Genomic DNA, 17,398 nt, shown 5'->3' with positions numbered 1-17,398 from the left:
CCCATTCATTTAGTGTTAAAAAAAAAAAAAATCAAATTAGGCCATATTTTTATATGATGAAAAAGTGTTCCCCTGTATTTGCGTGATCTGACCTCTTCCGAGATGATAAACTGACTAGGTTTGGATTTATGCTGCAAATCATGTAAATTGAAGGACCAACCTCAACCAACCATGGTGGACATATCAGCAAGTGGCCAGGAGGTGAAGAAGACATTTATTGTTCCTGCCATCAAACCCTTTGACCATTATGACTTTAACAGGGCAAAGGTGGCCAGTAATTTGGCCTGGTTGGTGGCCAAAGCCTATGGGGCAGGTGAGTTTTTGTGTTTTGTTTGTTTTTTTGTATTTTGTGTATACATTTCTATATAATGTGTGGAATTCATGCGTTAGGGTTAACCATATATGTGAACTTGTAGTTTATTGGAACTTATTACATCAATTATTACAATCTCGGTTATAAAATAGTAAGGGGTTACATGTGCTAGGGATATTCCTTCCTGGCCTGAATGAATTATGCTGCAGGTCATAACTACTTAACTAAAGCATTATTTTTCTCTTGGTAGTTTATATATAGAAAAGTTAAAAAAAAGAATCAGATAATGCATTTTACGCACATTCCCCACAGGAATTGCTGGGATTCCAATAGGAAGTGAGAATTTCCTATCTTCCCTTTTTAAGTGGGTTGCCATGGAAACTCAATGGTTCAGCTTCCCAGTCCACTGTTGGTCAAATATCAATTCACAGAAACTGTTTAACTGCCATTCCTAGTATCCATAGGGTGATGTGTGTCTGGCACAATTCAGTTCAATAGGCTTCCAGAACAATCTCCAATGTTTAGGATTTATTCAGATGTGTCTGTTTTGGTTGCCTTCGGTATCCGCTGGTGGATCCTTTGGCTCAAAAGCTTAAAAAAAGCAAAAGGGAGGTCAAATGATAATTTCAGATAGTACCCATTATTGAACATGTGGCACCATTAACAGTATTGGGGGTATGATTGATGATGGTTCATATGTTGTAATTGTATTCCTTATTTCAATCGCCCTTTTAAATAGATGTATTTTATGATGAAATAGGCCTCCGAAAGTGAAAAAAAAAATACACTACTTGTTTTAATGTATAGTCCTGATTAGGGGATCTCTTCGTGTAAACTGAACCGTGATAGTACATAACATAATCATGTAATATATCAATGAAAAATGTAAATCCACATATATATACCCCCCCCCCGCGAAGCGGTGGCTCTTTAACGTGTTACTGCAAGTTCCTAACCTTTTTAATTATTTAGTGTAGATGGCTATGGATACCTTTATTCATGTTGTCTCCAAAATGCTTCTCAAATTTGTCAACCCAATATCATACACACACCCATATTTTCTCCTCCCTGTATACTCCAGCAACTCTTCCGGGTGCAGAAACCGGGAAGAACCCCACAATTCCATGGCAGGCAGTGAGAATGAATATACTGGCAATTAAAAGTGACTTTATACAATCTTCCTACAAGATTAACCCAGAAGACATTTACAGAAGACATTATAGGGCTTACAGTCTGACATATCTGATCTCTCTTCTCACTTATTTGGTTCACGGATCAACTGGGCACATGATCCGTATGAACGTTTAACCTATTCTTGCAGATTTATTCATGCTGTTGCTTACTATGCTATATTCTGGATGTAGAACCTGAGCTGCCTATGTTTTATAGGTGTGTATAGTATACATACCCCAAGTTACCAAAATAAGCATAGGCATCGTATTAAAGATTTTATGGCTATCCTATTGGTATATGTATACCACGTTTTGCAGCAAAGTGCCAGACGATTCTTGAAGGTATTTACTATACAAAGTCTTACTAAGCAGTAAATTCCATTGTGAAGGTGAAACCTCTTTAGCGTCAAACTCAAAGCATGGCTGTGCCCTCTATGCCTTTGTCTATTGACCTTCTTCAAACCATTCACCTCCGGTGGTATGCGCTTTGTTTCATCCACATATATCACCTACAAGTAAGAGAGATTACGTCTTACCAGATATTATTCACTGCTTAAACTTTTTGTGTTAAAATATGCTCAGGGCTGTTCGTACAGCAAGATGATACAGGTTCCTTCTCGATATACAAACCCCAAGAGCCGCAGACCGGTGACATCTAAACCTTATTGTATAGAAGCTAACATTTTGTATAGATATCTGTCGATGTCCCAACTCCCAGAGTCAATCAAGTAGGTTAGTGGATTGTTGGGGCCCCTAAACTCCCCAAACGCCTGTAACCGTGTAAATTATTGTACGTCTTACTACCTGTTTGGCCAGCTTTTTTTGTCTTAGGACTTTGATGTATTCATTACCCATGTTTACACACGGTAGTATTTGCTGGTCCTTCAGTATGGAGCAACATTCTTGTTGAGGCTTTGGAGTTCAGTTTTGTTTATTCTTGCTTTGTCTTGTAATCTTAATGTACCACTAATTTTCTATGCAATGCAATATTTACTTATAATGGGACATTATCCTTAATACCATATTTGCTCGATTATAAGACGACCCCCCAAATCTGAATATTAATTTAAGGGAAAAAAAAAAAGAAAAAGCCTGAATATAAGACGACCCTATAGGAAAAAAGTTTTACCAGTAAATGTTAATTCATTTAAACTATTTTTTTTAATAAAAGCTGTGATTGAGAAAAATATTTTGGTTTTATTTCTATTTTCCAACCTGCCCCCCCAGTTATGCACATCTGCCCCAGAAATGCCTTATATGCCACTGTGCCCCATGATATGCCTTTTATCCCTCTAAATGCCACTGTGCGATTCGCGTAGACAACTTACGCTGCAGCCGGAAGGAGGTGTGGCTAGCAGCAGGGGTTGTCTGCGTCCATCGTGCAGACCTTCCCCGGCTGTCAGAGAGCAGAGTTCCCGAGAGACAGGAGGATCCAGGTCCCCCGCAGCTGCGGGGGATCTGGATCTTAGTCGTCTCATAGTCAGACCTATTTGAGGTCTGATTATAAGACGAGGGGTATTTTTCAGAGCATTTGCTCTAAAAAAAAACAAAAAACGTCGTCTTATAATCGAGCAAATACGGTATATTAGTCATGGGTACTTCCTTCTTACTCAAGAATGGAAAAACATTACGTCTTTTATTAAGTTTGTGTATGATTTTAAAGAGATGGTTTAGTGTCTTCCTTGACAAATGCATATTTATAACATCAATATATATTCTTTGCCTGTAAGGGGAAAAACACACAAAACTTTCAAGAAGATGCTCTCCACGAGTCACACCAGTTCACTGGCTCACATATGCCTCCATTTCTATACATGCACGGAGTGGGGGTCTCTTTAGGCCCCCAGTGACTCCCATGTGAGCTGGAGCTGGCTAGTGATGAATATACTGCCCATACTCACTTGTAAGTGAGCTGAAAGCAGAGGCGCAGTACAAATGCATACAAGGAGGCTATAATGCATCCCTATGTGTTAGCGTCACCTTTGCATTAATGTTTTTCCAGTGCAAAGTTGTTATATGCATCACAGTGCATGGTTACAGTGTTCCTTTAATGGGTTAATGATCTAAATGTAACATTGGTTATAACAAAAGTACACTTCCTTTTAGGAAGTTTGTGGAATCTTACTATTCTTCAGTTCTTTGCCCCGTTCTTAAACAAGCTTTAGTGTGACCGTCTAATCTTTAGTTCATGCATATTTATCCAATGCGTATAGAGAACCCTTCCTATACACTTGGTCACTTTCCCTGCCGCATCTCCTGCTCCGCACCGTGTAAGCCGGAGGTAATTAACAACACAATGCTCCATCGCTGGTGTACACCAGATTTCAAGGTAGCCTAACGATACTTTTTAACTAATTTTTTAGTACTGGTGATAGCAGAGGAGGTATAATACTGCAGTTCTCAGCTGGAAAATGTGTGCTTTTTTGTTTTGCTTTTGTTTGTTTAAAGTACTTCCAGTGCACTTTAAAATGTGTTCACTTTTGGTGAGGCTGTATGGGGCAATAGACAACCCTTTAAGTTAACTGGTTTATTTCATTCACAAAAAAACGTACATATATAATTATAGGAGAGACATGCAAATAATTTCTAGACCACATTGGAATCCTTGCACTTTTGTCTGGATTTTTTTTTTAAGTGATTCCCCCCCCCCCCCCCCCCCGTTTAGTTTAAGTGTTGACATACATGCATTTTAAATTGGATCTGTATTTGCACTTTTTGTACCTACAGTATATTGGATAAGATACTGGACATTTGAGTTAATTGTTGCCGTATATTGTTTTCTCTGCTACTATTACCCCAGTATCTCAGAGAAGCGATACAACTATGTTATTTTGTATACAACAAAACAAGGAATCCGTGTCCTTATTAAATGCATAGATATAATATATTTGTTGATGTAAATTAAGGTTTATTTACCCTGATTTAGGGCCTTGTAGGACATTGCCTCAACACCCCAACCAAACATCCCAAGCAGGTTTAAACATTTGTTTAAGGAAGCCCCCTGTCGATCTTTTAAGCGCAAATAAGACATCCAGTTGACTGGTCATTTACTAAGGACCCATCTGTGACCCTTGGAACACCTTGGAGAATTTGCACTGTTGCCAGAAATTCAGATTTGCTTGGGAAAATACTGTTGGGCTTCTTTTACTGTCATGGCAACAGAGCTTGTCAACCAATCCATGCCTTTTCCTTGCATCCAATGACTGCAGCCTAGAAGAGTTAAGCATGTTAATTTTAAGGACGTGTTTCTAGTATTATGGATTCAGCAAGGCATTGATTTTAAGGATACGTTATATACACCTACAAACTTTCTTGGGTTAAGCAGAGTTGCTGGTTATTTTGCAAAAAGAGGTGGATGGGATGGTACATTAGGGAGCTTGAAATATCACTACAGATTAAGATTTAATTAAGCAAAAAGCTGCTTCACGTCGGCTTCTCGTAACTGTCGGTGTAATGGATAACGGCCCGTTTTACTGCCTCTGCGGTTGTCCTTGGGAAATGTTGTAGGTGTGAAATCAGCAATTTTATCCATTTACTTGTATGCTGGATGCACTCGGATAAAAACCTATTTTCTCTCAGGTAATCAAATGAAACGCACTGGGTTTGAAGATTAAAATGACTTTACCTACAAAGGTTACACATTTCTTAATCTTTGAGATATCGATGAAATGAAATAAAAATCACCCATACTCCCCTATAAACTAATCAAAAATGTACTTGTATGTATGTATCATGAACACCCTCATCAGCACTCATGGTGAGAGTTGTTCACAGAGCTGGCAAGTCAGAGGTTGCCCAACACCAACGGTGATGGCAGATCGGTTGATATGTTGTTTTAACAACAATCTATTTGATATGCCTGTTTTTTTTTTTTTTACTGGGAGCTGGAATATGAGCCAAGGCAAGGAAAATATGTGTTGAGATTCTTCTGCGGTGTATGAGTCACAGAAGCGTTTTACAGCCAGGAGAGTTGTAATGGCTCTCAGCCTCCGCTTAATCTGCTCTGACAGATCCATGTCATTACCATGGACATTTAAACCAGGGAAGCCTCGCTCCTAATCGGATTTATTTTAATTTTTGAGAAATAAAACATTTCTGGATTTCCAGATGCGAACAATTGTCTGTAATTAATTCTTAACCTCATTTTGTGTCCACGTGGAATGCAGTGCTTTATATGCTGATCTTGTTGGTGGGAGTGTAATAAACCAAGGTACTGGATGAAGGAAACACAAGTAAAAAACCTTTTACAGCAGATCCGGGACTTGTCTCAAATCTTATTTGCTGTTCGGTACACAAAATAAACCAGTGTAATTGAGGTTCTGTATGGTTATTCCTCCCCTTTCAAGTTCAAGATAATTAAGAAATTAAAGAGCAACAAGGGTAATCTGTAGTTTGGATTTCAGTGTTTCTGTAATCCAAAGAAGTGTTGATGCTTTTAAGTACCAACAGGAATATAGGAAAATAGAAAGTCAAGTCGGTGTTCGAGACTTTAGAGGTCCCTTCTTCAGATGTAAACTTGAATGTTTATTTTATTCTATGACTAACATAGGGTGGGCCTCGAGATCCCAAGGATAGGTACCATTCAAAAAACACCTATGTCATGGATATTGGGTATTCCGTCACACTATATGGTATATCACTTATCCCGCCACTACATCAAAGTACTCCAAGTTTGGTGAAATCTATTTACTTTTTCATGGCTCCCCTCCAACAGTCCTGTACGTTTCCAGCTGAAGCTACCCCTTAGCTTATGTACAGCACTACACTTTTAAAGAAACATAGAAGCACCCTAGACGTTAGAACAGTAACAGCACATGGGAGTGATCAGGGGTGTCATAACCGATGTGTATGCGACATTTGGCTAGTTGGTCCCACAAGACACAGCTCTGTGCCTTACTGGAAATTATGTTGTGCCCTTTAAATGCAAATTATTATCAAAGTGGGTAATTTCCTTGATGATTTAGTATACTAAGTGGTGGGACTACTGGTTGCAAGTCCTTATTGGAAGTTTGGTTAATGCTCGGGGATTCTGCTTTTGGAGAGTACTTCTCTGCTTGGTCTGAAGGCAGCAGTGTTTCCTATAGACTATTCGTATGGCCAGCTTAATATTTCATGCTGTCTTGAGGGGAAATATTATTCAGTTTATTTTTTTATCAATTTCAATTGGCCTCTCAAATTAAGTCATGTAAAGGTTTCTTTACATAATTTTTTGTTCTGTAAAATTTGAAGTCCCCCACAGGCAGCCTATTGGCAAATAAGTGACAGCTGTACTTTTACAATAGCTAAAGTAAAGTACCGTTAAAAAAAAAAAAAAAAAAAGCACATAAAACATATAATCTTATGTTGATCTGCTGTTTGTTTCTGTCACCTGCAGAGAATATTCCAGAAGAACTCCAGGAGCCCTTCTACACAGACCAGTATGACCAAGAACACATGAAACCTCCTGTTGCGAACCTCCTCCTATCTGCTGACTTGTACTGTCGGGCTGGGAGCCTGATCCTAAAAAGTGATACGGCCAAACCACTTCTAGGACATGATGCAGTCATCCAAGCCCTAGCTCAGCGTGGTCTTTATGTCACTGACCGTGAAAAGCTGGTGACCGAGCGGGACCTGAGGAAGAAGCCCATTCAAATGGTAAGAGCTGCATCGTTACTGGTATAACACACAATATGGTGTGTGTGTATATATATGTGTCTATACAGTCATGTGAAAAAACAAATACATCCTCTTTGAATTCTATGGTTTTACATATCAGGAAACAATACCAATCATCTGTTCCTTAGCAGGGCTAAAAATTAGGTAAATAGAGCCTCAGATGAACAACAACACATGACATATTACAGCTTCATGATTTATTCAACAAAACTGAAGCCAAAATGGAGAAGCCATGTGTGAAAAACCAAGTACACCTTATGATTCAATAGCTTGTAGGACCACCTTTATCAGAAATAACTTAAAGTAATTGTTTTCTGTATGGCTTTATCAATCTCTCACATCTTTGTGGGGGAATTGTGGCCCACTCTTCTTTACAACGTTGCTTCAATTCATTTAGGTTTATGCTCCGCTCTCTTAAGGTCCTGTCACAGCATTTAAATCGGGCTTAGGTCTGGACTTTGACTTGGCCTTTGTAACACCTTGATTCTTTTCTCTTTCAGCCATTGTGTTGTAGAGTTGCTGGTGGTACTTGGGATCATTGTCCTGTTGCATGACCCAATTATGGCCAGGCTTTTGCTGTGTGACAGCCTCACATTTGGCTCTATAATACTTTGGTATACAGAGGAGTTCATGGTCGACTAAATGATTGCAAGATTCCCAGGTCCTGCGGCTGCAAAGCAAGCCCAAGATTACCCTCACCCCACCACCACTGTGCTTGGCAGTTGGTGTGAGGTGTTTGTGCTGATATGCTGTGTTTGATTTTCCCCAAACATCTCCACTTTGGTCTCATCTGTCCAAAGGACATTGTCCCTAAGCTTTCTCCTGGCAACACTTCCACATAAACCATAATTGTTCAGTCTTTGTCTAATTGTACTGTCATGAAATGTAACATTTAGCATGACTAACCGATGCTTGTAGAGTCTGAGATGTAACTCTTGATTTTTGTCCATTTTCTTTGAGCATTGCAAGGTCTGACCTTGGGGTGAATTTGCTGGGACATCCACCCCTGGGAGGATTGGCAATGGTCTTGAATGTTTTCCACTTTTGAATACTCTTTCTCACTGTAGAACGATGGACTTCTTGTATGGAAATGGCCTTATAACCCTTCCCAGATTCATGGGCAGCAGCAATTGCTTCTTTAAGATCATTGCCAATGTTTTTCCGTAACATTGTGTTGACACAGACCTAAATGCTGCAGACTAGAAAACTGCTAAAACTTCATCTTTTATAAAGCTGGTCACACTTGCTGCTAATCAATTAAGGACATTTGATTAGCAGCACCTGTCACATAATAAATTAAACAATTACTGATTAAACAAGGGTGCTCTGTTTAGGTGTTAGTGAAGTAATGCTTAATATTTTAATATATATAATTATAAAGTATAATATACACATTAAGAATACATCTGTCTTAAGGATGAGAGTACATCTGTCTTGTGTGTCTTAGCACAGTCTGAGTATGTTTATTGCTCACCGGTAAAATGATCTGAGTGTATGCCGGCGACTGAGATCTCTGGAGGATTGATCCTCTATCTAACTGTATCATAGCTTAGAATTGGACTGTATTCCCGGTCCCCAGAATGAGTTTGTGGCTCCGCCACCTTGATTAGCCTGAGAAGATAGTGAAACTTGGCTTTAGTACAGAAATGATTGTACTTTTATGTGATTTAACATAATATTGAACTCTATTACCTTTCCAATATGTCTACCTTATTTTTCTATGCAATGTTGCTAGGTCAGAACCCTTTGTCATCCTCGTCTGTCCGATGCAAGAAGGAAATTAATCCCCTCCCCACGCATGGGAGCTTTTATTTTTTTCCCATTAAAATGCTGCTTGAATCTGTACCAAAACAGAACATCGACGGAAAAAAAACACATTTACTTACTGATCCTCTTAAGAATAGTTGTGTACTTTTTAAATGTAGCATGCCCTACTTGTGCCATCAGCATTGTTGCTTGACAGATAGATATAGATATAGGGCAGGAGTGCCCTCTTACAGTCATCGCTAAACATATTTGTTAAAATGCCAGGAAATATAAACACTCACTGAGCCATTATCACCAGACACTATCTACTCCCTTTTCTCTGATGAGGTGTAGGGAAGCAGAAGTTCCTGATTTTCGTCCTGACACGCAGGCATTCCAGATTAATTAACCAGCAATCGCACAGGATATGGTGAACGTACCCTACTGTGTGTAATCTGATTTCAATGGAGGATGATGCAAAAATCCTGTGAAACTACTACATGGTCATACATTTTATTATTTTTTTATTTGTTTATTTAAAGTGTAGAATAAAAGTGATTCTTAATGATTGTTTGCCTTTACACTGCGCTTGCAGTTTGTGTCTCCCAAGTATACCTTAAGGCTACTTATTCAGCTCCAAAGCAGTTGGAAGCTGTCTTGTGGTTGTGTTCAGCCATTAAAGAAGGCCGTTTTCTGCTGATCGTCTCAAGTAAGAACGTTCTCAGTGATCTGGGGATTTTCTAGTTGTGCAAACCTCATTTAGTGGCATGTCAAAGAAAATCTAGATCTCTAAGACATGGAGCCGGTGAGACGCATTATCTGCACACTCTTTGCTGTTTACCCAATTCAGTATAATGGGGCAGAGCACCCCCCCCAGTTAAATTACTTGAGTCTTGATGCTCCTACCAAGCCATATGTTTTGATGTGGCATTCTAGGTGCGATGGGTGGCACAGCTGGCATTGTGCCACATGTGTAAAACATCTAACTTTGAAAGACAACCAGATGGCAAGTGATGTTTCATTACGCACATACCCCCCATACGTCAGACTTATTTCTACAACGTTCCAGATAATTCTAGAAATGACAATATCACATCCATAATAAACATTACTGTATTGAGATCTGTCATAAAAATATATTTTTCTTTTGGCTGAAGAAACAGTTTTGATGCATTTAGAAGTCTGAGTTCTAATAAATTAATTTGCATTCTTTAATTAAACTTCCATCTGGTTAAGGCTGCTGAGAGTTTTAGTAGATTATCCCATTTTGCTTTTTCATTGAAATAGCAGAAATCTTTCCAAAGTGCCGTTTTCTCCCATTGGCACTCCCAACGTTAGGTACAATAATAGGCCTGTTTTGTACACTTTCGTCATACCTTGGTGTGAATGGGGGCTGATGTTTCTGAATCCACTGACACAGGATCACTTTGTGCTTTTGACAGGCGGTGCTGTTTACGTTAATGCAGGGAGGGGGCTGCCATTTTTATCTCCAAGGCCGGAAAGTATGATGAGGCAGCCGCAGTTACAAAGGCAGCTTTCAGCACTGCGAGGAAAAGCTGGCATCTGTCATTGTGACTGCTCACTGGGAAACCTCTGAATTTAGCCGCCTGCTGGCACAGCGAGGACAGGCTGCGTGACCGATGACGCTAGAAAAATAAAAAAGCCTTCTTTTCTTCTTCCCGTATTGCGTAGCAACCCAAACGGCAATATAGTTAATGAGCTGTAGCCACTCGGCCTTACAGCATCTCTGTTAACTAGATTATTTGTTTGCGTGTGTGAATGATAAATAGCAATACTTTCCACATAAGGTTTACTGTTCATCTGAATAATAAATTCAAGTTTGGAATTTGGTGAAAATAATTAGTGAATACCCCCCCCCCCCAACTGCTTAAATAGCTCTACATAGTGCTGGGTCCTACATACTCCTTTCCCGGACCTTTCCCTTTTGGAACTCCCCTTTCTAGGTTTCTGATAGAACCTAAACTTCTGCTCTTATCACAATATATATTATACATATTTCAGTCTTAAATACTGTGATTTCACTGAAAATTAATTGTCCCTGTTCTTCTGCCATAATCCAAGGGATAGGTAAGACATTGTTAAAGTAGCTCGTGCTACCCCTATAAGACAGGGCAGAAATCTATGCATTAAAGATTTGCCACAATTTTGTTTGTCAAACCAGAAGATTTGCCGTAGAAATGTGAAGACTTGAGTTCCTCTCGATCCCCGGTTCCTACAAAGTAATTTAGGCTCAGGAAGCACTGGAAGCTATGTGCTGTCCTAAATATTCTATCAGCCTTTACAGAGGTGTCTATAAAGATTTCATGGGCTTACTAAAGCTTTGCTGTCTGTGCTTTAGTAATTATTTTCTGTTTGTCATGCATAAGAGCATGGTGCTCGTGTGTATGCTGGTGTTTGTTACATTAGCATGAGTGTGTATCATCATTTAGTGTTGGCGTGTGTGTGCATGAGCATAGAATGTTAGTGTGTGTGTTAGCGTTTGTGAGTATAAGATGTTAGCGTGTCTGTTACTGTATGGTGTTAGAGTGTGTTGGTGTTTGTTAGTGTATGGCAAGGCCCCACAAACCCTCGGGCACCAGGTTGGGTAATATATGAAAATAAAAACATGATTGGGGAAGAAAAAAGAACCTGGCTCCTAACATTTTTGGCTGGTATGTAATAATTGTGAAGCTGTGCACAGATTACACAGTCAAATCCCCCATTTGAACGTTTGCACTGTCCGTGTTATACACGGCCGCCAGCTGTTATGGTAATCCAGATGTTAGCCAGAGAGCCAGTGGCTGAGACATAAAACAGGGTCGCTTTCAGAAGAGGTCATTGAGACAAAAGGCAGCAGCACCTTGGGTAAGAAGTAAGGGCACCATATTACACTCTCCCGAGTTAAGGCTTGTAAATGACAAATGTTAAACCAAAAATACTATTTGCTCAAGGCAACCTGCATGATGTCATCTTTTCAAAGTAGAAATTTGTCTAAATTTCCTCAATTCATCTACCAGTTGCTACTGTATTCTGTATGTAACTTTGTAAATTGATCGTATTTGAAAGGAATCAGGTGCTGTTTAATGGTACGCATTGAAAACCGCCAATCTACACCGTTGAGACTGCACTCACGGACTCCAGCTCCGTCTGGCCCCATGGATGATTATTGGATAACGCATTATATTAGCATTCACTGATATAAGCTGTTGCTTATAAATGCAGTTGGCTTGTAGGGTGTCTATAGAGGGTTAACTTAGTAGTGGGAAGGCGTGGGGTGATCTTATGTGTAGTTATTGGGTGTGAAATGATTAGGGACAATCTCAACTTTTATTTTGTAAAGCAAATGTCATAACGTTCACAATTGAAAGAGGTCCGTTCCCTCACTTTATCTGTTGAGCGCTGCGGTGTTAGGAATGCCATCTGGCTATGGACAATATCATTTGGGATAGGAAACCTTGATTAGCCTTCTTTAAATAAACCTCAATATGGTTATAACTGTTAATTGATTTGATACAGAGATTCTAATTGCCAAAGTATGTAAACAAGATTAAAAGTTTACTTGAGCACAAAAAAATCTGTTTTCCAATTTAATATGGGAAAAAGGGGTAAACTGGATTAACACTACATCCGACATAAAATTTAAAACATGGAGTACCTACAAAAAAACTCCATGGACAGATAACTAGGGCTGCAACTAACGATTATTTTCATAATCGATTAGTTGGCCGATTATTTTTTCGATTAATCGGATAAAAAAATGAATGTACATTTTTCATTTATTTAAAATAATTTAATAAACAAATGATGTTAAATACAAACGCAGAATAAAAAAAACAAACTGATAAAATGCATTTCTTGTCTTTATTTCCCAACCAGCCCCCCAATTTATGCACATTTGAGCACAGGCTTGCCACGCTGCCTCCCAGACATGCCACGCTGCCTCCCACATATGCCACTCCACGCTGCCTCCCACATATACCGCTCCACCCTGCCTCCCACATATACCGCTCCACCCTGCCTCCCACATATACCGCTCCACCCTGCCTCCCACATATACCGCTCCACCCTGCCTCCCACATATACCGCTCCACCCTGCCTCCCACATATGCCACGCAGCCTCCCACATATACCACTCCACGCTGCCTCCCACATATACCACTCCACCCTGCCTCCCACATATGCCACGCTGCCTCCCACATATACCACTCCACGCTGCCTCCCACATATACCGCTCCACCCTGCCTCCCACATATGCCACGCAGCCTCCCACATATTCCACTCCACGCTGCCTCCCACATGCACATTTGAGCCCAGGCTTGCCACGCTGCCTCCCAGACATGCCACGCTGCCTCCCAGACATGCCACGCTGCCTCCCACATATGCCACGCTGCCTCCCACATATGCCACGCTGCCTCCCACATATGCCACGCTGCCTCCCACATATGCCACGCTGCCTCCCACATATGCCACGCTGCCTCCCACATATGCCACGCTGCCTCCCACATATGCCACGCTGCCTCCCACATATACCACTCCACGCTGCCTCCCACATATGCCACGCTGCCTCCCACATATTCCACTCCACTCTACCCCCACATATGCCACTGTGCCTGATACGCCTTATACCCCCTGATACACCACTCCATCCTCCCCAGACATGCCACACTGCCTCCCAGACATGCCACGCTGCCCTCCCCACATATGCCTTATATATCGTATATGCCTTATACCCCCAGATATGTCACTCCATCCTCCCCAGATATGCCTTATACCCCCCAGATATCTCATAGTCCCCTCAGAGTCACAGACCCGTTCACAGCACACTGACACCATACTTTTATAAATAAGTACTGGGTTAATCTTCACTGCCCCCAGGATTTAGATTCCCCTTAGTCTGCCCCCCCTTTACCTCTAACTGCGCCTTAAGTTAACTTTATTAAATTAATCAAATTAACCCTCAGTCCTCATCATTGAATTAACACTAAACACCCCATTAACCATAGCTACCCCTAAATTAACTCTAAATACCCCATCAAACACAACTACCCTAAATTAACCCTAAAGACCCCCATCAACCACAACAGCCCCTAAATTAACCCTAAACACCCCATTAACCACAACTGCCTCAAATTAACCCCAAACACCCCATTAACCACAGCTGCTCCTATATTAACCCTAAACACCCCATTAACCATAACTGCCCCTAAATTAACCCTAAACACCCCATTAACCATAGCTGCCCCTAAACACCCCATTAACCATAGCTGCCCCTAAACACCTCATTAACCATAACTTCCCCTAAATTAACCCTAAACACCCCATTAACCATAACTGCCCCTAAATTAAACCCCACCTCCCCTAACTTTCAGGAGCCCAAATATTAATGTTATACTTACAGTTAGATGAGTGTCACAGCCATGTGGTTCTGGCCTTCTGGGAGAAGGAAGGGGGCGGGGCCAGTTGTCACAGTGATTACAGGGAGGGGCTGGTAAGTAGGAGCTGCTGCTGTGAGTCACTGAAACGGTTTATGTAATGAGGGGTATTTTTCAGAGCGTTTGCTCTGAAAAAACCCTCATTTTATAATCGATAAAAATCGATTCAACTAATCGATAATGAAATTCGTTGGCAACGATTTTCATTATCGATTATTATCGATTTTATCGATTAGTTGTTGCAGCCCTACAGATAACCCTTGTATATAAGAATGTTTAAAAAAAAAAAAAAATATATATATATATATATTCTCTCGCCCCCCACTCTATTGAACTGCTTGATGAATCCCACCCCAGCACGGCTTTTAATATGTGTTTTTGCTTTTTTTGGGGGGGGGTTGTATTGTAATCTTTTTCTTTTGATATTTGTATAAATTGTTTTCGTCTATATTGTTCTTTCTTAAAGAATAAAGATTAAAAAAATGTTCACAAGTGAAACAGTTCTGTTCTTGCACTTTAACTGTTGAGGGCTGCAGGAATGCCATCTGTGTGTGTACGTTATAAGAACACAGATCACAGCGCCCAAAACACAGGCCTTTCACAGGATTCCACAATCTGCCCTGTTGCCATGGAAACTGGATATTCTTTTTTTTTCTCTTTCAGAGAAAACAGGGTGGGGATTGGGATGGAGGGGGTCTGAGGTTTTGTACACCTGATTGATTCTGTAGTGCTATAGAATAATACTATTTAATAATTAAACATTTCGTTAAAAAAGAGACTGTAATTTGTGAACTTGCCCATTTGTATCTGTTGATTTAAGGTTATCATACCACGGAATGTGTATTGATTGGGTAAACTTTTGGGATGTATTGCTATAATTAATAATAATGGCGTCTTGTATGTATGTGACTTAAGTGCTATGGTGTGACCATATTAAACCATAAAACTAAATCATACGCCCCAAAAAACGAATTAAACGAAAATAGTGCTGTCTTACGTAGCTTTATTGTTCAATTTCAAAAGGCTAGTGTTAATAAAAAGTATAAAAACTTTTTTTTCCAAAATGTTTCAATAATTTTAAGTTGGTAACAATTGGAGACAAAAAAACTCAAATTCTCCAATAATTACTAGTTTAAATGTATGGAAACATTTTGAAAAAAATATATATTTTTATTATAAATTACCTTTAATGCTTAGGCTTCTCATTTTGACATAAAAAATATGGGATAATTTGTCTAATCTCCCCCCCCCCCAAAAAAAAAAAGTCTGGTCTGGGCATACAGTTCCTGCGCTTTGTGCAGATAAGGAGTGCTGAGAATTTAGAGTAACAGCTATTTACAGCCTCAGGGGGAACACTCGGCTCAGCAAGAATATACACGATCAAGGGAGCAAGAATACACAAGATCAGCTATTCGGCTTTCAAACAAAGCAAAATAAAATCAAGTAGTTTCTATACATATTTTTGTGACCTGCTCAGGAGATGACTTATTGGAAATGATCCTGGCAAATCTTAAAAGGGGAACACGGAGTTTAGAGTGGAAATTGCACATTAGAGATCTAGTGTTGACAGTTGTAAGATATGCAAACTCCAATTTATCAGAAAGCCTTTACAGAGTTAAATTACAGTCGCCGACAGGGTCCTGGAGGACAATTTCCTATCAGTGCAAGAAGAGGCTTTACAAACGAGCACTGAAGGGGTTAAATTGACAGCTTTAAGTTTGCGGTACAACAGCTTAAGGGGGCTTTTACGGCTTAAGTCAGACGGAATAAGGGGCGATGCCTCCAGCTCTGGTCCCCCCCCCTTGGAAAGTATAGAATGCATATTCTTCATTGGTAAGGCTGTATAGGAAATTATACTTTTGCCTTTTAAATGACACAACTTTATTTAAATACATTTTTTCCCCAATATTTCTACAGTGTTGTTACATTGTATAGTTCTAATTACGCATGCAAATAGAAACATATATTTGGTATATTGGATATTTGGTAAACCTCATATTAGATGTTTTTGTTTTTCTAAATGTTTCCTTCTTTGTCTGCTCTTGACAAAGAAAATAAGTTCCCCGACAGGAACTGTTACCATCCAAGACGACAAAATGGAATCTCAAAAGTGTCAGCGTTAACTAACCTGCACCGTTGGGTTAATGTTGCTAGGACTTATTGTTTCTGGCTCTAAAAGTATCCAGGGGGTCCCCTTTTACCCCATGTATCTATTACAAAATGATAGACAATATTGCTCTGGATCTCACTGTCAAACCCCAGAGGGGTGTACACTTTTACAAAAAGGGGTCTTGTAGTTTTGTCAAAATACATCTGAATGCTTGCCTATATCACTGTACCCCAATACTTGTGTTGTCTTGAAGCACCTCAAACCCACGAGATGCAGAGAGACAGAATCATCTGTTAGTATTTCATTTTTATAATTGATAGCAACTGTCATGGCGCCCCAACATGGGGATAATTGGCGTGTTTATATATTAAAATACCATGCAAACTTCAGTATAATCATACAGGACTTTCTGAATGGTTACTTCCTACTTACATCCAGAACAACAACCACCATCCTTCTCCACTTCAATATGGTGCGAAGGGTGGGCGATGCTACGTGCCACGCTAAAGTAACCACCCACCAGTATCCCGTTCTTCTCTTCCTATTCATTTAGCTTGATACCGGCCGGTTCAGAGGTTACAAATACTCTGGTTTAAAGCTAATCGAATACAAAGCATCATTGAATGATCATATTTGATTCTGAAAACGAAGCTTCTCTTGACCTTACTATATCTCCAATACAAACGTTATAGGTGCTTTTAATAAATGTCCCAGAAGATATGTCAGAGCTTCTCTTTAAGTAGAGCCTGATAGATATATTGCTTTTGGTATAGTGAATAAATCATACATCTTCCAAATAATCTAGGTTGAACAGCATGTAATTTGTAATTACACGTCTGGCTTTTGCAACTTGCGATAACCACATGAATCCACCAGACGTGATATTATCATTGTTTTATTGACTGGAATGATTATGTCCTTTTTAATAACTAGAATTACTCTGCAGCTCAGCTCAAAGCTCTAATTGTAT

At 39.9% G+C, this 17,398-nt stretch overlaps 1 protein-coding gene across 1 annotated transcript in view; it reads left to right on the top strand.

Annotated features, from left to right (window-relative positions):
* The first annotated feature begins 201 nt into the window (after nucleotides 1-201).
* The window catches only part of LOC149280791 (calmodulin-regulated spectrin-associated protein 2-like), a 33,968-nt gene continuing 16,771 nt past the window's right edge, over nucleotides 202-17,398 (top strand). The window contains exons 1-2 of the mRNA XM_089500097.1: nucleotides 202-313; nucleotides 6,860-7,119. Coding sequence (XP_089356223.1) covers nucleotides 6,919-7,119 — 201 coding nt within the window. The 5' untranslated portion in view covers nucleotides 202-313; nucleotides 6,860-6,918. The remainder of the gene's footprint in view (nucleotides 314-6,859; nucleotides 7,120-17,398) is intronic.

Source organism: Sceloporus occidentalis, unplaced genomic scaffold, assembly GCF_023333645.1.
Source record: "Sceloporus occidentalis isolate IW3139 unplaced genomic scaffold, rSceOcc1.0.p SCAF_147, whole genome shotgun sequence".
NCBI classification, from domain to species: domain Eukaryota; kingdom Metazoa; phylum Chordata; class Lepidosauria; order Squamata; family Phrynosomatidae; genus Sceloporus; species Sceloporus occidentalis.
Note: the sequence above shows the minus strand (reverse complement) of the source record. Positions and strands in the feature narration are given on the sequence as shown.